Below are 25,148 nucleotides of genomic sequence, written 5' to 3' on the forward strand. Positions count from 1 at the left end.
CATCTTTATAACATAAACACTAAACAGAAAATCGCATACATATGTAAGTGTATCCAACAGATAGCTGCCCCCTCCCACCCGCTCTATGAACCAGCGCCTTTCTTCTTCGTCTTACTATTTACTGTTTCGCTGGTGTCCCGATCGGTGGCAGCCTCTGTGGCATTTTTTGAATCGTGCTCCAGCTTAAATTTGGTATAGACTTCGGTGCTGCGACCCACTCCCAGTTGGGCGTGGATGCTGTCCATTAGGTTGGCCAGGAGTCGGCTCTCGTTATGGTTGAACAGCTCGCTCTGGGTGCTGCCGTTCAGGATGCAGTTTCGCACCTCCTCCGCCTCGTAGCACATGCCCAGGCGGTTGTGATAGTGGGTGATGACCTCCTCGCCGCCAGGCAGTGGGAACTCGTAGTCAGTGTCCTCGGTAATGAGACGCGTGGGACACCAATAGTTGGCCATCTGTTGGGGGGAGAAGAGTTCTATAGAAGAGATCAGAGACAGATGTGTGCACACACCTTGATGCAGCCCTCCTTGCCCTGGATGATGGCTTTGTTGCTCAGCTTCTCCTCGGCACTCACCTCGATGTTGGCCCAGCGATTGTGGCTAAAAGCCAGCTCTATATTGGCCACCACGTCCACATTCTCCTCGTTGAGCTTCCCCGTGGCCCGCACCTTCTCCGGCACTTCCCGATACACCCACAGCGCCAGCTGTATCCCGTACACACCGAAATCGCTCGTCACACCCCCGTAGAGGGCCAACTTACTCTGCGACACGGGCAGACCGAGGGTGCAGTGAACATTCTGGACGTCGCCCAAGCGATTGCGCAGGATCTGGTGGCGCAGATAATGATAGGCGGGCACACAGCGTGGCCACATGCCCTCCATGAGGAAGAGACCGCGGGCCTGGGCTTTCCGCAGCAGCTTCTCTGCCTTTGACTCGCTCATGCAGATCGGTTTCTCGCACAGCACGTGCTTGTCGTGGTTCAGCATCAGGTGGCAAAGTTCACAGTGCAGCGGATTCAGCGGCGATATGTACACAACATCTGACCTCAAGGAAGTTGGAAGGTTGCTATGATCAGTTGCTATGACTCCATCAGGAGTCATTGTGTCTAGACACTCACCCACACTTGGACACCTGGCCAGATCCTCAAAGCTGGTGTACACGTTCCTCACTTCATATTTATCCGCAAAGGCAAGGGCATGCGAACGATAGGCCGCCGCACAAGAGACGATCTCATGGCGATGCGGTGGCAGGACACTCAAGGCGGTGGCAAAATCATTTGCCATGAGGCTGACCGGTGCTATGCCCCACCTCAAAGTCCGGCTCTCGTCCGTTTGCGATTTGTAATCTTCCGAGTTGTTTTTGGAGTTGTCACTGTTGCCATTGTTGCCAGTACTTCCATCGTTGCCGCCGTTGAATCGATTGATGTGCAACAGTCGTGGGCGTGGCCTGCACATGTTAGTGGAGCCGCTGCCTCGGATGATGTGGTGGATGCCTCTGCAGTGGCGACTCTCCGAGGCGTGTTGTTGTCTGGACGAGCGCTTGACGCGCACCGTGGAGAGTCCATCTGTGGGGTGGGGTGGAGGGGGTGGGGCAGAGATTAGTCACCTTATAGAGTGAAAACTACGACGACTCGAGTTGAGTTCGATTGCGACTTTGTTGTTTGTCGCGTAAAACGCATTTCATTCATACAATCGAACGTTTTTCCACGAATTGGCGAAATTGCGGGTGTTTGTTTGGGTCTCGGCAACCGGTCCCCCGGTGTTTGTTGTTTTTGTTGTTGTTATTGTTGCCTGGGTTGGGATTGGATGGACCATCTACGTCGAAACCAAGACGACTGGGGCATTATGTGGCGCTGTTTAGTGCGTCAGTTCCTCCATAATTAGTCATATTTGTTTAGCATCAAAAACTTGCGATAACTCGCAGCGGATCGAATCGAATCGAATCGCGTCGCATCGGTTCGGATCGGATCGGGTCTGGTTTTTTGTTGTTGTTGTTGTTGTTGTTGTTGTTGGTGTTGGTGTTGCTTTTGGCCTGGTCCTGGCCAAGTTAGGCGCTACCTGGGCCTCGCACTTTACGCCGCGTTCTGTCCGCATTCGAATTTCACTTTCTTTTTTAGAAACTAAGCATCGGACTGTTTGTATATTTATCACTGTACGAGTACTTACATACTGTACTGTCATGAGGGTATCTTAGCTTTGAGGTGAGGCCTGACGCTTTGCCAGTGGGAGAAATCAAATGAATTGTATGGCATTCAATAACAAGAAAGATTCAAAGGTTCGATTTGTGCTGGATTACCAGAACAATATAAATGTAGACCATCATTTAAAGACCATCATCGATTTATATTTTCTATGCGCTATTTTTATTTCTATGCTAATTATAATTATTATATTTAAGGGGCCTTAGCGCTACCTATCAACTACGAATGTTTAATTGATTTTTGAATATTTTCCGCTCTGGATTACCCTCAAAACGAATCACATAAGCCACAAAATAGAGAGAGCATTCAACATTCACCATTTACCCTTGGCGAAGCAGCCACCTTTCGCAGCTTATTTCACTTTTCAATAATTCGAGTGCGTGCAACAATGTCCAGGGGTACGGTACACGTCGAAGTGGACTGTTGGCCGCGCAGGCGCAGCGCAGCGCAGCCCAACACCAAAAACCCAACACACATGAAAATTTGTTTATCTAATTAGCAATGCACCGGGCGACGGCAGAGACAGTCGGCGGCGGCTTCCACTCGCCTCTCAACAGTGCTTTTCACCTGATTTGGCATGCATGGCAGGTGCTGCTGTGGCCAGTGGCAAGTCGATGGCCGTAGAAATTGCCCTAACCCAAATGCAAAATAATAAAAATATGTGTGAGACCCGTCACTCGAATGGTTTTGAGTGCTGTATTTATGGCTAGCCAATGAACGAAAGTGTTCTTTGGTTGTGCAGACGCACCAAAAATAAAAACAACTGAACAAAACAAATAGGAATGCCATTGTCGATACCGAGTGCTTCGATTTTGACATACCCATTAGCTAGATTTAGTTTATGAAATGTCACTGTGAGTAGAAAGTTATCTAATTGGCATGCAGCAGGCAAGAGAGGAGAATCAAGAAATACATTTACAATGAGAATCAAATGGCAATAAGAAATGGCAATGCTGCCAAAGGGAAGCCGTTTATGCTGCTGGTGGATATATATGATTAAAACAGCTTAGACTACATACCTCTTATAGTTAAATATTTTATAGTCTTTCAGGATTTAGTCTCTGCCTCTGAAAGAGTACAAAACTCGCTTTTGCTTACGAACAGACAGGACAAATCATCCCCTTCCAAGTTACATAAGTCTCCACAAATACAATATACCCCTATGGGCGGTATACCATTATCGGGTATACGAAAAACTCTCGCCAGTTGCCGGAAGTGGCTCTGTGTATGGGGGACGAGTGCGAGTGTGTGCGTGTGGGTGAAATTATGCGCCAGTGAAAGGTTGCCTAATTTCTGTCATTTAACGACACGAGCACGAGCTGGAAATCCAACTGGAGTTTTAGTTGAAGTTGGCGCTGTAGCCGTAGTTAGAGCAGGAGGCGGCGCAGTAGGAGCTGGAGGAGCTGGAGGAGCTGTAGGAGCAGCCAGGCCATAGATGACAGCCGGAGCACACAAATTTGCCATGCGTGCGTCTTTTGATGACTCTTTCCACAGAGAGCGACGACACGGCACGGAGACAACATGTTCATTAAAGCCAGAGCGAGCGGCACTGGCAGCATCTCCTGCGTGCACCGACAAAGCAAATAAATACTAAAATTTGCATGCCTGCAACATAAATCGTCGCAAAATATTAAACAAGTCAGCAGCAACAGTTGAAATCAATAAATTTATTGATACAATTTACACGGCTGAGTGGGCCTCAGCCTCAGTCTCCAGCCACCGCCAATAGCACCAGCAACAGCAACAACAACAACAACAACAACAACAATGTTTGCTTAGTGGCAAGTTGCAGGCTTTTGCAAGTTTGCTGGCAACATGCAACACAGCCACATGCAACACATGCGCTAATTAAGGGGGGGCCCACAAGCCACTGGCGGGGGTGCCCGCACTGGCTCTCGACACTCGGCGATGGCCTTGCAACAGAAACAAGTTAATGCGGCTTACCAAGTGACCAACTCTGACTGAGGAAATTCGTTTGAATTCGCTTTAGGACGGGGGCGGGGAGGATAACAAATTGCCAGTGGAGGGGACAGAAAATGATTTGCCAAGGCTCCATCCTTAATTTGACTGTGAATACACTGAGCGGAAAATAGTATACAAATCTTTGGCGGGGGAATTAATTTATTAGACCATAGGAATTGTCCGCTAGCAAATCTTGTGCTGTATTTTTCCAAAGGTTGAGAGGTTGATTGGTAATTATGATAAATTACAACAGGTATTTGTAGTAAAGGTAAAATAGATTCCCAGATATTTCTATGTAGTTGTTTTATTCTTCGTACTCTTTTGGACATGCTTCGCCAGTCGTAATCGCCACCAAAGAATACTAAACATATGTACATATGCTTAATTTTGAAAAAGAAAGAAAGTGGATTGATTTTGAGCCGAACCGCTTGTTATTCAGTACCCATTGATATGAGCATACATTACGGGCGTGCAAAGCCATTCTAGGCTGTGAAAGTCATCTGTCAAGTTCGTTGCCAAAGTCTTTTGATTTGCAATTTTGTTTCTGCCGCGCTTATGTTGCGCCTTAATTGACACCTTATTTTTGTGCAGAAATATGCAGAAAACAATGGAAGGCTTTGAGGCCTAGCAACAACAAAAGGCATATCAGCACCCGACGTGTTTCGCGTGTGCCCGTCACCGCCCCCTCCCCCCCCCCCTCTCATTCGTCTCCTGACTCCCATCAAATACGCACACGCCCATGGGGCAGAAGAGACAGCACCAGCGGCAACAGCAACAATTGACAGCCAGTCATGTCATGACTATTGCCAATTGTTTCTGTCTGCTGTTGGCTGTTGACTGTTGGCTGTTGGCTGTGTCCCGAAGCTCTTAACATATTTTACGATTAGTGGCCCCAGGTAGAAATTTATTTGGCCACAAATTTCGGGTGTTTTTTTTATGCAACCGACACGAAACGAAAAGCGAAAGTCCAGAAAAAAGTTTCGACCAAACAGAACCAACATTCTTTGGCAGGCAGTGAAATGTGAGGCTAACTTGAAAACAAAATAGCTGCAGCACCCGATCACGTTGCATGAGAAGGTGGGAAAAACTTTAAGGAACTCCTATCTTTAGAACTCCTGATGGTTCCTGCTGTTGCTCCTTTTCACTTCCACGTTAACATTTCGATTGAGTAATTCAAGCAGAACAACATACAATATGCATCTACTTGTCGAATTGGTCCCTATAATATTGGAGTGTACACTTACTACATATAGTATATTCTGATTTATATAGGTGGTCTAAAATGTGTGTTATTCGCTTACTTGGTCAATTTTTACAGCGAATCAACGCCACTAAGTAAGTATCATACATCGAATCTGAATGTGCGAATGCCCCATATGGCTCAGTGCGCGAGAATATCAAATATGAATTAATTTGAATGAAAGATTTGACAGAATATTTACAACCAAAAACTTAGACAGGACAGGGACTTTGACAACAACAACAACGACTGCAGCAGCAGCAACAAAAACCAATAACAACACTGAAAACCACACCAACAACAACAACAGCGCCAGCAGAGACTTCAACAAAAGCCACTTGAACAACTACAACAACAAAACACCAAACAGGCAGCAGGCAGCACAGCAACAAACAACAACAAGCAACAAATAACAACAACAAAAAAAAGCGAAAAGACGACAAGTGCAGACTTGTCTGGTGGTTCGGTTGCAGTCGCGCCGCTGTCGCTGTCGCTGCCACAGGTAGCGTCGCTGCCTCTTTTAACAGTTTCGAATTTGAGTTTTGGCCAAGACAACGCGAAATCAGTTAACAAACGGACGCGATTTGAAACGGATGCACTGGCACCAGACACCAGAGAGACACCGACTAGAAAACCTGAAGATCCTCCATAAAAGTCCCCGTCAGAGACGAACGCCGAACGCCGAACCCCAAGCCGAATCCAAAAATCGAAGCTCAAGCTCAAGCTGAAGCTGAAGCTGAAGCCGTGCGAATGTCTGTCGTCGTCGTCGGTTCAGGTGTACGAATAAGAAGCTCCCAGAGCCACCTTGGCCGCCGCTACGAGTATCTTCATCGGCCGCGTTGGTCGTTTAAAAGTGAAATTTACTGAATGAAATGAAATGAAATGTTTTCTTGAAAGCCCCGTCCTCAGTGCCCGAGTCCCAGCCCGGCCAATTGTGTGTGTTTGGATCGTGTTTGTGTGTTTGATTATTGATTTGTGACAATTGTCAGCCAGGAAATGACTGCAAATTAATCAAATAGAAGCATTCACAAAAGGATTATAAAACGAATACAAAACCGAAAACAGAGTTGAGAATCATTGCTCCTCAGCGACCAGCATTGAATGGTAAGCTGTTTGGCCGAAACCAGATGATGTAAGATCCTGCTTAGATTGTGTAAGGCAGTGAAAGTGAGTGAAAGAATCGGCTGTTGAAGTGAATGTGGTTCTGAAGAGGTTGGAAAGTGATTGATGGATTGCATTGGATGCTTAAAGATGATCGTTGACACAAGGAATCCGTTTTCGAAGTGCAAGCTGCTTTGATCTAGGCTGGAAAGGGGAGTGAGGGGTCTTTCATTGCTTTAATAGTTTGCAGAGTGACCTGTGATATGTTAAAATATTTATTGATATTTAACTGAGGAACTTGTATCCTCGATAAACATTTTCACGCTGCTTCACATAATTCTTGATCACTGGACATCCTGCACAATCCTCAGACACGTTGGAATGCCCACTAAAGATCCTGTTTCGATTATATAGCATACTGTGGCAGCAGCTAACATTACCTAGAGTTTAACTAGCTTGATGAAAAGTGATTTAGGATCCTGTTCGATCATTCAAGACCTTGTTTGATCGGCTATGATTGTTTTGAAACATATTGAAGATATTGTGAGATCGCTAAAAATCATGTATGGTCGCCAGAAGTCATGTTAAATCGTAAGCATATGATTGGTTTGCACATTTGAATGATCAATGAAGATTGCTTTACAACATGTTAAGCTCATGTATGACCACTAAAGTTGATGTGCGATCGGTAAATATCGTGTTAAGAGTCCAATGTGTACGATCAATTACAAGCAAATAAAACGGCTAGGGATATAATACGATCAGCAAATACTAGATTGGCTGAAGATTGATGACTCAACCTCAACACAACGATCTTTATATGGAGCATCTATCACAGCAAGTCGTATCCATTTCAGCCTTAGCCATCGAGAACTGCACGCTTCATTTTACAGCGCTCTGCTCCGGTCACGACGACTCATTTTCGGCCATTAACATGCGCTCGTTGGCCATTTTTCACGCATTTTCCATCAATCAACTCTCGGTTTTCAATGGTCGAGTAAGCGGGTAATCCGTGAGTGCGGATGTTGCACATAAATTGCCCCTTTCTTTGCCAGCGAAATCGAATCTTTCTTTCTCGCTTTACGATCTTTGCGCAAAGAATTAAGACACTGCATAAAGTTAAGCCGGCGCTTGGTGGGACAAACAAATGGACATCACTCATACGCAGTGTGTGACGGCAATAGAGAGGGATACGGAGAGGGAGATGCAGATGCAGATGGAGATGGAGATGGAGATGGAGATGAAGCGAAAGGGAGACAGCCCAAGTGCTACTTGATTTTCCAGGCACTCCTGCGTCTCGGCACATTTATCTTTCACTTAAAGTGAAGATGACATTCTTTAAATGAAATTAACTGCCGGCAACAAAAAGCCAGCAACTGCCAGCCGGTGCTGATGCTTGCTGCTGAGGTTGATGCTGCTGCTGCTGCTGCTGCTGCTGCTGTTGATGCTGATGCGATGCTGCTTGATGCTGCTTCTGTTGCAGCTGCTTTGGCTGCAATTAGTATTTGTCTTTGGCTAATACGCTGCCATGTTGGTATGCATCTCAGTGCGCCAGTTTCTTGCAGTTGTTGCTGCTGCTCCTCATGCCGTTTTTTTCTTTTCTTGACCAGTTGTCGTCGTTGTTGGTTTTAATACACTTGAAGAGAGTATTAGGATTTTGAGCAGAGGTTTGCAATGAACAGAAGGAATATATATTCTTTCCCAATAATAACCAAAGAGCTGGTAAAGGCATTTAAACAAATAAGCTTATTGGCTGAATCTTTGAGACTACAACTTGTGGAACTTAGCTGGAATAAGCTAGTAAATCTAATTTAATTTATAGCTAAAATAGGCCCGCAAGAGTATCTAAATAGTCGGCCCTTGGGCGCACCTTCATTTCAGCTATTTGTTGTTTTTTACTTAGCGCATAAAAAGTGTCGCGCACTTGAATGAATCTCTGGCTTTGGCTTTGGCTTTGGCTTCAGCTTCGGCTCTCTGGCACTGGCTCTGGATCTGGCTGCGACTTGGTCTTTGCTTCGGTTGTTTGTCTATTTATTGGTCTGTTTGTTTGCTCATCGGCTTTTTGTTTTTGTGGCTGCCTTTTTTACACTCAATGGCCTAAGCCGGCCACTTAACAGCTGTCGCTTTGAGTGCATCTCTCACTCTATCTTTATCGCTCGCCGTCCCTGTCTGCGTTGAGCCTTTTGGGTCTCTGTTTGCTGCGGGCAGCCGAGCACTCCGGCAACCGGGCACCCGAACAGGCAGCGTTTGAGTGACTGAGTGGTGGCTTTTAAGAGACATCAATTGAAAGTGCTTGGAATGCATTTATGATAGCGGGGGAATAAAGTTAATGTGTTCGCATACTTTGTACGATGTGTGGGTTGCGTTTGATTGGGTGCAATCCGAGTGGAGTCCGGAGAGCCATGAAAGTTGATTTACCTTCGGCTGCTTGTAATTTACCAAATAAATTCAGATAAACTGTCTTTGGACACGGCCTAGGGTTGTGTAAATCCGCAAACTTGTGAAAGGATTAATTGAGATAGATCGGAGTATCAGTACTTGAACGGAACTGAAACTGAAAATACATTTACTTAATGTTTTTAATTACTCTTCAGTTAAATATAAACTAAAACAGAGAAACGAAAATAGAATGTGAGATCTGTCTAGCCTTTAAAAGGTAATTGTCTCCATTAATAATCTTTTTACCAGCCTGTTCCTCTCTTCTGTATTCCAGTTCAAGAGTTCTCTACTTTCAAGGGCAGGCAATTAACAGCCACTAAAGCAGTTTAAAACGCTCGCAGGTACTTCAGATTTTATCGGATCATCACATAATACCCTATCATAAGACTCACTTAGCTGGCAACACATTTCACTTGTCATGTAAACACCTTGAAGTGAAATAACACAGAAATTATGCGTAATTAAATGCATTACAAAGTGACTCTGGCTTATGCAAATGGGTTGTAACACAATGAGGGAAATTAAATAACTGACACGTGAATGAACATTGAAGAAAACAAGCCTAACTTACGAACAAACTGATGCGTGGATACCCTTCCAGATTGTTTGTTGACAGCTGTGAGACTGAGAATTAAATTGATTTGCAACTGGGATGAGTAGATGGGATTATCTATGCAAGAATTAGTTCCCATTAAAATTCAGGATGTGTTGTTTTCCATTTCGAATTAAATACTGCTGAAATGTCATGCATACATATAAAGTCAATAAAGCACAAAGAACGTTCTGACGTTTTTACCCCCCGTAAAGGTCTGTCTACGGTTTTTCCAAATTACGAACTGAACTTGCGTTTATTTGATCAGTGATACATCACACAGGGGCAGCAGCTGTTCGGCGGGTAGATTTCTTCTGGCAAGAAAGGTATAAAAGAGCTCTGGAGGCAGTGAAAGTTATCACAGTTTCAGCTTGAACTTCTAAACAACATGCGTTTCCACATCTTGATTGTCCTCTTTGCCCTGCTTGCTGTGGTAGCTGCTCAGAGAGGACCCCAGAGAGGTCAGCAGGGAGGATCTCAGCGGCGTCCACAATTTGGTCTGCCACCAAATGGCACTCTGCCCGGCAATGGCACCGTCTCAACCACAACTGAAGCCAACACTAGTGCGGATAGCACAACTACTGAGGTTGCTGCCTCATCATAGGATAAACACTAACCAAAGCCCAATCTGATATTAATAAAAATTTCCCTGCAAGAATTTAATGTTTTTCACATCCTACCAGCATAGTCAATATAAGACACTAGCACCAAATAATCCTCTGAAGGATGGTAGTGTATTGACGGTAACCTATTGTCATACCCTCTCTTAACCATTCCGCATTCTCACTACATTCCGCTGTTGAGTTTGTTTGCGTCGCAAAAGGGATGTTTTTGTGCGTTCCAAACTACTGGTATAAATCATAATACCCTGTGCAAAGGGTAGTAGTCAAATGTATGCTTGTGTCATAACGCTAATAATACTCGTACTATGTTGTTAAAGGAAGCACTGTAACATTTGTATGGAGCATTTTCCGGCTAACATTTCGGGAATCCATTGCTCCCAATACTTGGAATTTGTGTGTTCAAAAAGTTAACAAACAAAATTATATACAATTGTATGCCACCTCCCCTTCCTGGTGCCTACCTCCTGCCGCACGCACTCTGCCCCCCTCGCGAGGGGTTGATCTGGATGCCGTCGGCGAATTTTATTTGATTTTAATTGCTGCCATAGCAAGATGTTTGCCATTTAATGGCTTTATTTATGCGTGTAGTAATCAAGTTAATTTTTACGATTGCCGCCGAGCGACTCAGAGGCAGCAGGCAGCAGGCAACAACCGTAACAGCGGCGACACCGGCTACAAGAAACCCGTAGAGGCCGCTGCAAAATAAATGCAAATTTTCTTTTATGATCAAAAATCACAAGTTTCACTTTCGATGGGAACGAAATGCAAGCGAAGAGCAAGCCGAAAAAAAGTCAGTAAATTTCAGTAAGAAAGAAAAGACGAGACAAAGATGACAAGCAACAGCGGAGAGCAAGCAAATGATGATGATAAGAAGCCCTTAGGACATGTCCGACAAAAAGAATCAGAGAGGCAGGAAGAGAAACCCCAGCAGGGAGGGAGAGAGGAGAGAACAGCGGGAGAGTTGAAGATCGGATGGGTGGAGGATTGGCGCAGTGCAAGTGATGTAGAAAGAGCAGGCAGCTCCACGTTATAGTACTTATATAATGATCAGGAGAGTGCAAGTAAGAGAGGAAGAGCCACGGTGCGGAAGAAAGGTACCGTGCAGAAATGGCAGCGGAGTAAGAGGGCTTTGGTCAGCTTTGGTCAAAGATGCCGGCGCCCGCCCAAGTCGTGGGTAGACGTCAGACCCTAGTCAGGGTCTCCGTCTCCTCAGAGGGAGTCTGGTTTGTCACGCTACCTGACTGCCTGACCGCTTGCCTTCGGTCCCGAAGTGCCATAAATTATGAATTAATCGTTTAAAAATCTTTCATTCAGGAAATTACAGTTTCTGAAGAGGAGAAACCCAAGCATACTCGTACCAGTTAATTCTTTAGTTGAATGTAATATTATTGAGGTGAATCCTTATGTGGGGTTTGAACAGCAGTTTGAAAAAGAGAGACAAGCGGGATTTCCCTTATATAATTATAATTATGAAATTTTGCGGCTAATGAAATTACAGCTTAATAGGGAATACCTATTAACGATGTAATATTTTTGACGAAATTTACCCTAAATCAATTTTAATTGCAAACATTTTCTAATTCGTTCGAGTGCAATAGACTCTAAAAATAAAGCCCCATAATGATAATTATATCGAAATTACCCCAACACTCTCTCTCTCTCTTCCATTTTTATGAACTATCAAAGCACATCTGATCAATATATAATTTACAGCGTTTTTGGTTAATTTATTTTAGATAAATAAATATTTAAGCTACTCGTAAGTGAAAGGTTGAATTTCCTCGCTCTTTAATCAACAAACATGAATCAATTTTGACGGGCAACTGAATATACTCGTAGACATGTGTTGTACCCCATTTCGAGTAAATTAACTTCCCAGCAATCTCGATAACAACCTGTTAAGAGAGTCCATTGAAATAGCCGAGCCGGGCCGGGCCGGGCCGGGCTTACTTCCTCATTCACGTCCGTTATCCAATACTTAAGAATACGTTTGCCATGGTCCGGCTGCCGGACAATAAATGGCAGGTTACAGGGAGATCAACAATCGATCTGTGGGCATATTAAATCATCATCAAAGCCATAACCGAAACTCAGCTCTACAATTTACAAAATTCCAGATAACAGAAGAAAAACCGAAGGCGATCAACGAACCGAACCAAGATGATCAGTGGACGCCACAAGAGCAACGATTTGGTTACGATACTTTGTCTGGGCTGCTGCTCCCTGCTGCTGCTGCTCCTCTCGGCCGCACCTCTGGTCCACTCAGCCTCAGCCTCAGCCGGCGGAGTCTTCGAGGTCTTGGCTCAATCAACAGCGTCAGAGACGGAGGCGACCACGACAACCAAAACGACGGCGGTGACGACGGTGACGGCGACGAAGACAAATGCCAGTCAGGATGAGGTTGGTCAGCCACAGCCACAGTCACTGACGCCCAGTGCGACAACAGGTGAGCAATGAACCGCAGCACACACAAAAAAAAAAAACAAAACAATGCGAAAAAAATCACACACAAAAAAAAAGAAAAATATGAAAGATTTGCACTTTGATTTTGTTTCACCAACATAATTGGGAGAGCAGGTGAGCGGAGGTCCACCGGTGGTGGTGGCGGTGGTGGGGGGAGCGCTATTTTAATGGCCAGCATTAGGAGATCAAACAATTTTGAGCGCAATCATGCGAGGCATTTTAATGCGAATGAAAGTGAAAATCGTCTGGCAACATTGTTTCGTGGTTACTGGCAATTATGCAAGGATAAATGGGATACAGATACGAGTAGCCAGCCGTACATGCACTCAATCCGATTGGCCGGCCATGGCGGGGAGCGGAGTGGACTGAACTACTGGGCGTAGGTAGGCGACAAGATCAGAAAGGAAGGTTGTCAAGGAGGGGACGACGACGCTTGAAATACTCTTTTCATGCACCAGAAATGGGGCTGGATAATTCCCTCAGCTAGAAAATCCCCCGCCAAAGACAAACAAAAACAGAAACAAGAAACCAGAACTACGGAAAACGTAACAAGAGCAGCTGCCTATCCATGACGCAGATGAAAAGCAACCGAATGAATGAGCGGCCAAAAAGAGTCAAGACCAAGTCGTAGAATCCGTTCTTAGCGCAGTCAATATTTGTCTACGGTTTTTCCAAATTACGAACTGAACTTGCGTTTATTTGATCAGTGATACATCACCCAGAGGCAGCAGCTGTTCTGCGGGTAGATTTCTTCTGGCAAGTAAGGTATAAAAGAGCTCTGGAGGCAGTGAAAGTTATCACAGTTTCAGTTCGAACTTCTAAACAACATGCGTTTCCACATCTTGATTGTCCTCTTTGCCCTGCTTGCTGTGGTAGCTGCTCAGGGAGGACCCCAGAGAGGTCAGCAGGGAGGATCTCAGCGGCGTCCACAATTTGGTCTGCCACCAAATGGCACTCTGCCCGGCAATGGCACCGTCTCAACCACAACTGAAGCCAACACTAGTGCGGATAGCACCACCATTTTGGTTGCCTTATCCTAGGATGCACATAACCCCTTACCAAAGCCCAATCTGATATTAATAAAAGTTTGCCTGCAATATTTAAATGTCTCGCATCATGTAGTCCTCTGAGGGATGGCAAAGAACTAAGAACAGGAGTACCCACTCCTAGAAGATATTCAAAAGTCGAAATGCAACTTCACCTTTTGCAAATTTGTCATACCCTCTCCGGCAAGGGTATATAAAGCAATTGCCAGAAGCAGATCAAGATGCATGGCTGGCCATTTCCGCCTGGGCCAAGTGCAGGTCCTCACGTTTGGGAGCTCTCGAGAGCTCCGCATGCCTTTGTCGCTGGCCAAATGGAAAGCGATTTGTCTGGTTTTAGCTAATAATTTAACAGGCCTCCGCATTCGCAGTCGCCTCCATCGCCGCCCGTTGATCAGTCAATCAAGCAACACCAAGACAAATCCAACAACAGCCCAATCCAAGACAAAGCCAGAGCTAGAGGTAGAGCCAGAGCCAGAGTCAACTTCTCTTTGTGTCTGTCTTTATGTTTGCTGTGTTGATTGCCTTGGTCTTGGCCCCAAGTGATCAACGGCTGTCAACAGCCGAAAGTGTTTGCTGCCAGGTGGGCGTCTGGATCTCGGCACAGACACTCGGGCTGTGCGGCGGCTTGGCCTCTGACTCGGGCTTAATTAGGAGCCTCGCAGAGAGGAGCTAAACAGCTCCACGGATCTGCGAGTGAGCCCCCCAATCTTCGACACTGTCTGCAGGCATTAAAATCAATTTATGCACAAACAACTCGAAACGATTGAAGTCAGCCACGAGGGCAGATTGACGAGTGCCGCTGCCAAGCACGATTGCCATGATTGAGTTCGAAACTCGAATGTGGTGCATGGTGGGTTGCCTTTAGTTGATTATATGTACAAATTGTAGAGATTACAGGCAGTCGACGTGGGAGAAGTGTTTTGTATTCTTGTAGATGAATTTCCAATCTCCAATAAAAGGCAGGATTTTCATTTCTGCAATATCTGGACTTTAAGCGGACTCTGCAGATGAAGCTTATTTGTCTCTCTCTCTCTGTCGTCACACTATTGTCTCATAGTATTTCTTTCTACCGGAGATCTACTGCCAGAGCGACTCTCGCTGTGATGAGCTGAGCAACCAGGATGCCCACCAATGGCCAAGTGACGGGACAAAAACATTTGTTAACACTTTAACGAGTTATGATTTGGCCTATCTCCGACTCCCAGCGTCGTCTCTAGCTGCAGCTCCTGCCTTCCGGGCATTCGGGGAACGAACGAATGTGTGTGTGTGTATGTGTGTGGGGTGGCTGGGGGCAATTAAAGTTGCACATGTAAAAGTAAATTGATACGGCACTCAATCATCCTCCTCTCTGCTTCTTCTCCAACTCATTCACAGCTCCTCGACTGGATCACAACAACAACAACGAGTGGCGTCCGCTGGGCCATGGGGATCCCCTGCAAAAGGATCCAACCTACGACTACAGTCCGCCCGCCCTGGAGAGGGTGCGCTATTGGGCGGAGAACAATGGCACCGGACAGAGTAACCCAGAGGCCAGGAAGAAGGAGCTGCCACCGGAGGTGTTGCGGAACAAGACAAAGAGTGAGATCCTCCTGCTGGGCGTGGCCAGTGAGCGTGTGAGGGTGCCACATTCGCATTCCTATCCAGGATTGGGATTGGGATTGGGACAGCATCAACAGCAGCAGCAACAACAGCAGCAGCATCAACAGCAACAGCAGCAGCAACAGTTGGCAAAGTATGCGGCTATACGAAGGAGTTACTATGCTCCGCCACAGCAGCAGCAGTTGCATCAGCAAATTCAACAACATAATCAACAATTTCAACAACAGTATACGCAAAAGCATCAACAACATGCCCAGAATCCACAGCAAATCCATTCACAAAGTCAACAGCATACACCAATGCAACAACATTCACCAATTCAACAACAGCTCCTGCAAAATCAACACCAACAACAGCCCCAATTTCAACAACAACAACCACCACCACAACAGCACATGCCGCCCACGCATTTAATGCCACCGCCTATGATGATGATGAAAGCGGGCTCTGGCTCTGGCTCTATTGAATATCGTCACAGCATGACGGGTGGCAGTCCGGGATCCATTGCGGGTTCACCCAGCATGAGCACCTCCTACATGAGCCACATAAGCCACATGAGTTCGCCAGCACCCAAGCAATTCATGACCTCATCGATGGCCTACCATCCGTCCTACACCTCCTGGCACTCCTCTGCGCCCATTAGCGGCATGTCAAGCATGCCGCCGCATCGCTTGAGCTACGCCGATGCCCATCACCAGGAGTCCATGCAGCACTACAGCTTCAGCTCCAGGCCCCACCAGACGGTGAGCTATTCGCCCAACTCCCTGCCGGGACATCTGGGGGCTTCGAAGGCGTCCCTGAGGAAGCCCTGGCTGCACGAACTACTGCAGAAGGAGGTGGTGGTCAAGCCGAAGGTGAAACCCACAATGCCGGCCACCAAGTACCTGATGGGCACGAGCAAACCGCATCAGGCCCTACCGCCGGCAGGCTATGGCATTAGTTCGACGCGCCCACCGATGGGCTACGCACCCGTGACCTTTGTGCCGGGTCCACCCACCATTGCAGTGCCCACTGTGGCCAGCAGCCTGGGCCAGGAGATCTACATCACGCCCACACCGCAGACCAGCAGCAGCTCCGGCTTCCGACCGATGCTGGTGACCAGTCCAACCAGTTCCGCCACCATATCCATACCAATGACCACTCCCACGCCTCTGCCCATTTATCTACGCCCTGGAAGCAGCAGCCCCACTACCACAACGACGACAACGACGACTAACAACCGCCTGCTGATCCCTCAGACGAGCAATCTGGCTCAGCGTCCCACCGTGGCACCCGCGCCAGAATCCACCACCGACTCGCTCTTTTCGCACTATAAGCAGCCGCCAAAGGCTCTGCTCGGGCCCATGTATCTCATCATCGAGGGTCACTCCAAGGTCAAGACCTATGGCCAAAACGAACTGGACCCCCACAGTCCGAAGATAGTGCCGGTAATCTCCAAGCGGGAACCTGTAGTCCGTATCGCCGATCCGAATGAGAAGCGTGGGACAGTGGAGACCTTTCAGGTCAAGCATTTGCATACGAAAACAACGCCAATGACGACAACCACACCAAGGCCTGTGACGACAACCACAGAAAGGCCAGTCACCAGCAGCTCCACCAGCAAACCCACACAAAGAACAACCACGTTGAAGACAACAACGACGACGACGACGACTACAACTTCTTTGCCGCCATCGACAACTCCATTTACTACTCCATCATCGACAGCCCCATCTTCTCCGACGCCCTCCGCAAGTGGCGTCAATGATCTGCTAAGCCTGCTGGACAACATGTTTGCCGATGTCCATGAGATTGCCTCCTCGACAGTTTCAGTCCCAGTCCCGAAGCCGAAGCCGAACCCAATCCCAGCCAGCAGCACCATGAGCACCATCCTGAAGCCGGTGAGCACCAGGCTGCTGCCCCAGCAGCCAGAGCCACGAATTGGCACGCAGGCAGGTAGTATATCGAGTCTACTGGAAAATGATGAAGCTGGCGAGGATCTGGGGTCAGATCCACCAGCCACCAGCACGGAGCTGCCGCTGCGGTCAACGCGTCAGGTCTTTGATTATGATCAATTGCCCGAGTCGAGGGTTAGCGTAGGGGCCACGGCCACAACCGACATGGAATACAATGATGATGATGATGATGATGAGGAGGAGGAGGAGGAGGATGAGCTGGAGGAGGCGAGTTTCGATGATGGGGCTGCCACTTCTGGCAGTCAGCAGGCGGAGAACGAAGAGGCTGAAGAGGAGGAGGAGGACAACGAGTACAATCTACTCAAACGCATCGATAGATTCGTGGATGATGTGGACGATGGAGAGGACGATTTGGAGGATTTGATTGAGGAGAGACGACAGCAGCATTAGCCTAAGATGACACAATTTTTCTTAACTGCGCTCTATACCAAATCTATCAGAAACTTTTCTTACACTTAAATGTTTTTGTAAATAAGTCAGCTTTAAATGGAGGAGAACCGATCTGTATCTGTATCTGTATTTATTTGTTGTTAGTTGTTAGGCCCTGCTGACGTCACAATGTGACTGCAAAGTTAGTTACAATTAATTTAAATCATTGAAATGTCGTTTGTTTTGTAGTTGTTAGTGCAATAAAATAAAACATTAAATAATATCCGTTCCTTTTGATTTTTACAATCCTCTGATTTAGCCGCTTTATAGCGACACTATTGGGCAGGTGCTGCAGCAATTAATGGCGCCATCTGTTAAATAAGTGAATAAAGCTTATCGAGTGAAAGTTCATTTGAAAGCTCTGAATTTTAAATTTAATTTATAGAATAATCGATCGCATTTTCGCGCTTGTCTTCGATATCGATTGCGATGAATGAAATTTGAAATGCGAGTGCAAGGTGAGATAGCAGAACGAGGTAGTGGCACGATCAAAATATTGAAGGTGGCTCCTATAGCATTGTTATAAACTGTTAAAGCTTGCTGCTCTGTAACTAATAAAGCTGACTGCTATGAAACAACCAAAGCTGTCTGGCCATAATGAAAACGGACCGTTTTTGGTTGAAAACGTAAAACGCATGAGTAACTGATAACTGGAGTCCCCCGTTTGTTTACTTCCAGCATTTACTTCAAGCGCCAAGCGTCAATCGAGATCTCCACGCCGCCCCAAACGCACACAGTGAAAAAACGCCGCTTCCAGAAACGGAAAACGTTCTCTCTCTGGCACCCCGTCGTGTCGCGGGTGAAGACAACAAAAAACAAAGTGCAAATTAAACTAAATTGTATGCAAGGTGCTCCCAAAAAATACAAGTAAATAAATTAATTGTTTAACAAAGAGAGTTTTTTGGTGTGAAGTCAAGTTCATGGAGCTTCCAGGGAGACGCTAAAATTAAGTGAGAGAGTGGGAAACTTTTTTGTTTACGATCAACGAGTGGATTCTTCGCTTCGCTTTCGCTTTTTTTAGGGGTGTTAGTGGGGGGAAGTTAATGAAAGCCGTAAATGGGGCACCCGGCCCCCAAATGAAGTGTGCAAAATTGGATTTCTGCGAAACGGAACTTGCGAAATGTGTTGCACTCATAAATAACAGTAAAACCAGAACAAAAGTAACAAAAACACTGAATAAAAGTGACCGAAAGCACGTGCTGCTACAGTTTATGACTCAATGTTACCCCCCTGCAGAACGGGTTTTGTTCTGATAAAATAGTGGACGGACAGTGATAAAAGTAAAACAAAACTTCCGTGATAAAGTGTGTAGTGTACCCCCGATTATAATATAGTTTTTGCAATTCAAATCCTATTAGAGCGGCAGATAGTGACACAAATACCACAAATCTTTTTAATTTAATAGTGACCATATATTAGTGAAACTATCTATCTCTCTGGCAGCTCTCTTCAGCCACCATCAATGTGTTGTGCGTAATCAGATAATGACTAGCTATACATGAACATAAAGCGAAAATAACCTTGATCCGGGACACCAGACGCAGGTCTGAGGAAACATTTCGGAAATGTGACGCCGCCGCGTCGTTGTCTCTTCCAAAACAAAACAAGAAACAAACCGTTGGTGGCCGAAGCTGTTGATACTCTTGCCAAGATCGATTGTATATAATATAGTCATCCGATTTCGTTCAAGTTTATTTGATGGATTAAGGCCCCTATTATAACCTTCCTGAACAATGAAGTTTAAGATTTGTATTTTGAGGGAAGGTTATTTGAGTTACTGAGCGGATTTAAGAAATTCCAGCTGCTTTCAGCAAAAAGAAGAATAATAGAGTAAGGGATTGAAGGGTGGTACATATGCATGGTATTATGGGCTGCCAATATCCATTCAAGATCGTAGTACCACCTGCAAGGGTATCACAAAAACCAAACAAACTTCTATTGCCAAAAACCGGTTTTGTTCGTGCTAAAACCCAAACAGAGAGACATAGCAAACAATGGCGAGCCAGAGGAGAGAGAGAGACACACACAGCAAACAACAGAGAGGGAGAGAAGGACAGAGCAAACAATAGAGAAGAGAGATAGGGAGAGACAGTGATGGAGATAGAGATCGGAAAAGTGTCTGTGTATGCTTGTAGGAAAAACAAAATTTCCTCTCATTCCAATAGGAAAATGCCAGCTGTGAGCGTTTATCAGTCGTCGGCGGCAAATGTCAGACTGTCGCTGATAACACAACATTAAGACGTGCTTTTTCATTGATAAGCGAATGCGAGCCGGCAAATTTTTAATGTTTCACTTGTTTCCTCTCATGTTCGTGCCTTTTCTGTGGGTTCGCATCCGTATTACAATGTAAGAAGTGCGAGTGGAGGGGAAACATTATGATTAGCAGGGTGTGCCCTGACCAGACATGTCTGGGCGGTAGAATGAATGCCTCCTGGCAACATGATAAGAGGGGGTACTTATGCAATCAATGAACCGCTAAAGTTAACGATAACCTTTATCATCAATGTGTTTTGAATTCGATCCGCAGCCAGAGTTGATGAAAATGTTTGAATTACTGACCTACTTATCAATGCCGCTGCTTGCTGCCCGTAGATGGCAGAGAGTTCTTCTCCATTTACAGGGAACCGGTTCGTTCGGACTGCTTACTGCAGGCAGTAATTAGCGGAGTACGGAGTAGCAAATAGTACTGCGACGACTGCCGGAGTGACCGGAATGTTTGTTGATGTACAACAAAAATAAAACAAGGAAAGTTCGCGTCATATATTGCATTTCAATCAATGCATACAGAAATGAAACAATAAACACTGGCTACTGGAAGTGTATGTACAAAGTTTATCAGGGGAAGCTAAGAGATCAGAGGATCTGAACGGGATAAGAGATATCAAGGCAGGGTATAGAAAACCACAGCCCAGGTTATCTGGAATCAGATACATATTATATAAAGAGCAGAGCACGATAAGTGCTGCAGTTAAACACTACACTTGTTCCCCTCCTCCCATGGCCTCCTCACACCGTATAAATATAAACCGAAAGTTCAACAAACTAAGCGTTAAACCGCAGAAGCAATTCGATGCATGATCCATATGCGGGAGACAATAGAGTACATATATTTATGTATACATACATATGTATATGTATGTAGATACAGGAAAACATATTTAGTATACATATGTAACTCGTACGTGTACGCATGGCTTTACTGTATCTGTCCTCTACACGGACTTTTAATTACTCATGACTCTCTCGCCCTGATGAGCCATGACGAGCTTCGCCGACTTCTGGATGACGTTGCGTCACCATGACTCGACTTTAATCATTCTGCATTCTGTATATAGGGGTGCGAGGAATATGTAAATTCTCACATATGTATGTATTATATATGTGTACTTTTGTCTTTCTTTAAAGTTGGATCAGTTCAATGGACTGAAAGTGAATGATTATGTAAAAGTCTTTCGCCAAAAACCATTGGAACAAATAGAAACATTGGTCAAATCCAATGTATTACAGATATAACTTTACAATCAACACCTTTTTTATTATCTTCACTGTAGGCCTAAAGTCTAGAAACGCAATTTAAAATTCACGATAAGAAACTAAGCATTACCATTGAACTTTGATCTACCAAAGTCAATAGATATAGCAATATCTTAAAGATATCAGTATATACGATTATGCATTCACAAATATTTATATAATTTTTCAAATACGATAATTCTCAACTATAAATCTCACATATTGCATGTATTATACAATGATTGTTTCACCCTTGAAAATGACGTAGATTTGCGTTCCGTTTCCATAGATAACCCTCAAATTTCGTCATTTCACTCGTATATTATAAACGAGTATATTTAATAATTGTTTAAACAACAATTTTCTAATCAATTCTTGGCGCTAGCTTGCATAAACAAGTTACGTGAATGTGAACCTCAAATTTGATATAAAAATAGAATTTGCAGATGTAGTCATTTATTTAGGGCCAGATGAATCGAGAGAGATATGTAGAGGTCAGGGCGTTAGAGTGAATGCGTGGGCAGTGGAGCGGGGAGAATCGATATAGTCGTAAGACTTGGTAGCATCATCACCTGCTCTAATGCTGATAATCATTTTGTGATCAGCAATTTAACATGCGATCTTGACTCGTTTTGCATTCAACTACAATCCGTACTTGTAACAATTTTTCAACTTGTTTTTGCTTAGTTAATGCGAGAAGTAATTGTCGAGCGACCTTTTATGGACCAGACTAGACAACTTACCCACACCGATCATTCATGGAAGGGGTACAATGTCTATGCAAATGGTAGTATCTGTTTACCTAATCAGCGATCAAGTAGCCGGACGAACTTTGACCGCAGAAACCACTGAAATAGATTCCGGTAGTGCGTCTGTACGCGCATTAAATTCAATCTGTATGTCCATCCATCTCTCCATCTCATCTCTCTCTCTCTCCATAAACTATATAACAAGCTAATCAAATGGATTAACAATAACTTTGACCGATAACAAACTCTCTTCAGATTTCTTTTGGTCCAATCTCTTTACTACGCTATTTCTGTGGCCCAAATGTTTATTTCTTTAATGGGGGTACAAATGGTACAAATCTTATCTTAATATTGCATTTTTAGTGGCCAACTGGAATTCCTGATAAGATTGGTCACTTATTGAAAACTAATCAACATCAAAATTTCTAACACTTATGAAACTTAAAGAACTAGCACGCAACCATGACAACCACCAAAGATCCTCAGGAAAAGGGGGCCCCAAAAATAGAGCACGAAAGGAATGGACTCATGAAGCGTCTGAGGCGTTCAGCCTCGGCCACGGAACATAATCTGAGCAATCTGAGGAACCGCAAGTCCACCCAGAACCTGTTCGATCAGCATGGCAATCCCATCGATCTGCGACAGTATCGCAAAGTCTTGGACAAAGACGAAAACGGCAATGGCTCCAATGGCAGCGAGAAGAAGACGCGCTATAGACGAACACAGAGTGTGACCCGAGCCGAGGAGATCTCCACCAAAGAAGAGAAGCAGCGTAAGGCTCAGCCCGGCAGACCGTGAGTGAAAAATATAACTTAAACGGAACATATATATAATCAAAGACTCGTATCAATTTCAGTATCCATCGACCCCGCGATTCGCTGTTCTCTTGGAGTTCGGGCTTTACCAATTTCACGGGTCTGGTCAACTGGGGTTTCCTACTGCTCTGCATAGGCGGTCTGCGCTTAGGTCTGGAGAATCTTCTCAAGTAGGTCATAGAAAAAACCACATCTCAGTGTATAACATTTCTAAGAATATATGTTTCCAACTCTTTCTAGATATGGCATTCGCATCAATCCCCTGGACTGGTTCTTTTTCATCAGCGGTCACAATGAGGGCGAGGGCCACAATGCCCTCATACTGATCATTTGTAAGTCTCCTGCTAACGAAATACGCAGTCCAAAGAATTGTCACATTGTTGGTTTTCGTTTCAGACTCCATAGTTCACATATCGCTGTGTCTGGCGGTAGAAAAGGGTCTGGCAATGGTGAGTACTCACGTAGATAGTTTCGGGGGCAAGATTTTGGCGATGGCAATTTGATCGGTTGAAGAAGCCTCAGCATGTTTCGTGTGGTATATGGTGATTGGTTGCACTTTGCTAATAATTTTAAATACTCGTTAGTTTTATTTACAAAAACTGGTAATTGTTTCGAAAAATGAAAGGAATTGTTAGGCAACTGTGTCTAAACGGAATGACTTTACATCGGATTAGAGTATATAGAAAAAAACGTTTAGTATGCCGGATAAGATCTGTTCTTGCGGTTCGTATTTCCTTGGGATCTCTGACTCTATAGGTAGAGATTATATAAAATACCGCTAATACCGCCAAATAACGTAGAAAACCCTTCAAAGGAGGCTTTTTTGCTTATCAATTTACTCCTGGGATCATTTAGTTTAGGAATGTTTTGTTAGAGTAAATACGAATGGTAAGGTATTTTTCTCCATTTATTAGCAAGTAGCAAACCCATAAAAAGATTTTGAATTTTTGTACGCTTTTATATGAGTATTTTGTATCTGTAGTATATCTGCCATAGTTCGACTCGGACTGTGTTTATCTATAAATTCAGAATACTCGTAAGTCACCTATAATCTCTCATCTGCGTAGTGCAAACTTCTGGGAGGGATCAAACAATTCATATGCAAAACGTAACTATTTATTGTTCGGACAAATAGACTATAACATATATAAGAAAACAGTTTAATGCATGGGTGAGTTTCGGTGCTTGATTGTTTGAAGGAGAGCTTGTTCTCTTGCATCTACAAAAATATGGAGAAAGGTATGCGAATGTAGGTGCGAGGTGTGTGATTGTGATTGCGGATTAAATTGCGGCTCATCAATCCATTCCTCAGACAATGCGTACCCCGGCTTGATCACAGTATTTCTGCAATATCTGTTTGTACTCCGGTTCGAGGGGGCCCAACAGGCTGGTCAGCTCTCCGGGCCGCTTCTGCGAGTACTTGGACAGTGCGTTGGCCAGAAATTGTCGGGCATCGGTAATCTCGGCGAGGTGGTCCTGCTGCTTGGGCTGGGCATGGGTGAGCTGGGCAAAGGCCACTTGATAGCCCGCATCGGGATCCTCGGCAACTCCGGCGACAACCTCACCCTCAATGCCCTTCAAAGACTCCATCGGATGCTCAAACATGTCGATGAGGGCGTGGAGCAAACGCGGCCAGAATTGGGCATATTGGGGCAAAACCATTTCGGGGGTTTCGGTGAGAAGTTTGGTCACTCCCACCGCCACCATTTTGCGATCCAGCTCCTTGACAACATTTTGCAGATCCGTGATGAATATGCGCTCCAACAGCATGCCGAACATGTTCGGCTGGATTTCGTCTATAAGCTTTGCCAGATGACTGCCATCCGCCTTGATCACATAGAAGCAGAAGAACACGATGATGCCAGAGATGTATTTGGGCGTCTTCGACAGCGACAGTCGCTGAAAGAGCAGCCCAAAGATCTGACGCATACTCGATTGCATTTCAGGTGCCGGATAATACGAGAGAAGATTCTGCAGCAAATAGAAGCCCTCGTGGTCGTTGGCCTTCGAGGCAATCATTTTTTGAAAGATGCCCAAAATGCCATTCTGAAAGAAACAGGAAATGAATCAATCATAATTGAAATTTTGATGAAAGTCTTTCGAATTCATACCAGTTTTCCCATGGCCTGAATCTGGGCAGCACCCTGCTTAACAAAGGCACAGATGAGACGAATCAGAGGCGTCACATTGCCTGTGCGATCCCACAGGGCGGGCGATAGCAAGCAAGGGAATAGGGCCCAGTAGGGCTCTGGAATGGAGCCGCTGCCCTCGCGCACTTCCAGCAGAACAGAAAGCATCTGAAAGACGTATGGCATAAACTCGACAATATCCTGCTGCAGTATTCCCTGGAAAACTGGGAACAAAGCCTCCTCGAAAGAGCTGACAGCCGTGGCATTTTCTTGGCAAACGATTCTAAAGCAATAACC

At 45.1% G+C, this 25,148-nt stretch overlaps 6 protein-coding genes across 10 annotated transcripts in view; 3 read left to right on the forward strand and 3 right to left on the reverse strand.

Moving 5' to 3' along the window:
• Positions 1–23,260, reverse strand: part of LOC111077927 (degenerin del-1) — a 72,026-nt gene extending 48,766 nt beyond the window's left edge. For 3 of the 4 annotated variants that reach the window (XM_022372430.2, XM_022372429.2, XM_022372427.2), the window contains exon 1: positions 23,184–23,246. The gene's annotated coding sequence lies outside the window, so the exon portion shown is untranslated. Of the gene's footprint in view, positions 1–23,183 lie in introns of all 4 variants that reach the window. The other variant, XM_022372428.2, reaches the window with a different exon arrangement.
• On the reverse strand, positions 1–23,376 carry LOC111077926 (trans-1,2-dihydrobenzene-1,2-diol dehydrogenase). The gene is made up of 4 exons (XM_022372426.2): positions 23,184–23,376; positions 1,114–1,560; positions 509–1,035; positions 1–452 (listed from the first exon to the last, which is right to left on the reverse strand). The coding sequence occupies exons 1-4, from the start codon at positions 23,245–23,247 to the stop codon at positions 84–86; spliced, it is 1,407 nt and encodes a 468-aa protein (XP_022228118.1). The 5' UTR covers positions 23,248–23,376; the 3' UTR covers positions 1–83.
• LOC111077914 lies at positions 9,919–10,134 on the forward strand. The gene has a single exon (XM_022372383.1). It carries the CDS (start codon positions 9,919–9,921, stop codon positions 10,132–10,134), a length of 216 nt encoding a protein of 71 aa, XP_022228075.1.
• LOC111078653 (mucin-5AC) lies at positions 12,314–17,851 on the forward strand. Its single transcript, XM_041593821.1, has 2 exons — positions 12,314–12,599; positions 15,037–17,851. Exons 1-2 carry the CDS (start codon positions 12,314–12,316, stop codon positions 17,604–17,606), a joined length of 2,856 nt encoding a protein of 951 aa, XP_041449755.1. The 3' UTR covers positions 17,607–17,851.
• The window catches only part of LOC111077921 (diacylglycerol O-acyltransferase 1), a 10,825-nt gene continuing 4,014 nt past the window's right edge, over positions 18,338–25,148 (forward strand). Inside the window, exons 1-5 of one of the 2 annotated variants that reach the window (XM_022372419.2) lie at positions 18,338–18,512; positions 22,355–22,701; positions 22,764–22,892; positions 22,963–23,054; positions 23,119–23,171. In XM_022372419.2, coding sequence (XP_022228111.1) covers positions 22,370–22,701; positions 22,764–22,892; positions 22,963–23,054; positions 23,119–23,171 — 606 coding nt within the window. In that variant the 5' untranslated portion in view covers positions 18,338–18,512; positions 22,355–22,369. The remainder of the gene's footprint in view (positions 18,513–22,354; positions 22,702–22,763; positions 22,893–22,962; positions 23,055–23,118; positions 23,172–25,148) is intronic. The other variant, XM_022372420.2, reaches the window with a different exon arrangement.
• LOC111077920 (exportin-2) overlaps positions 23,823–25,148 on the reverse strand; it is a 3,717-nt gene continuing 2,391 nt past the window's right edge. Inside the window, exons 6-7 of the mRNA XM_022372418.2 lie at positions 24,834–25,134; positions 23,823–24,768 (exon numbers count right to left, since the gene is read on the reverse strand). Coding sequence (XP_022228110.2) covers positions 24,031–24,768; positions 24,834–25,134 — 1,039 coding nt within the window. The 3' untranslated portion in view covers positions 23,823–24,030. The remainder of the gene's footprint in view (positions 24,769–24,833; positions 25,135–25,148) is intronic.

Source organism: Drosophila obscura, unplaced genomic scaffold (assembly GCF_018151105.1).
Source record: "Drosophila obscura isolate BZ-5 IFL unplaced genomic scaffold, ASM1815110v1 contig_200, whole genome shotgun sequence".
In the NCBI taxonomy this organism is placed as follows: domain Eukaryota; kingdom Metazoa; phylum Arthropoda; class Insecta; order Diptera; family Drosophilidae; genus Drosophila; species Drosophila obscura.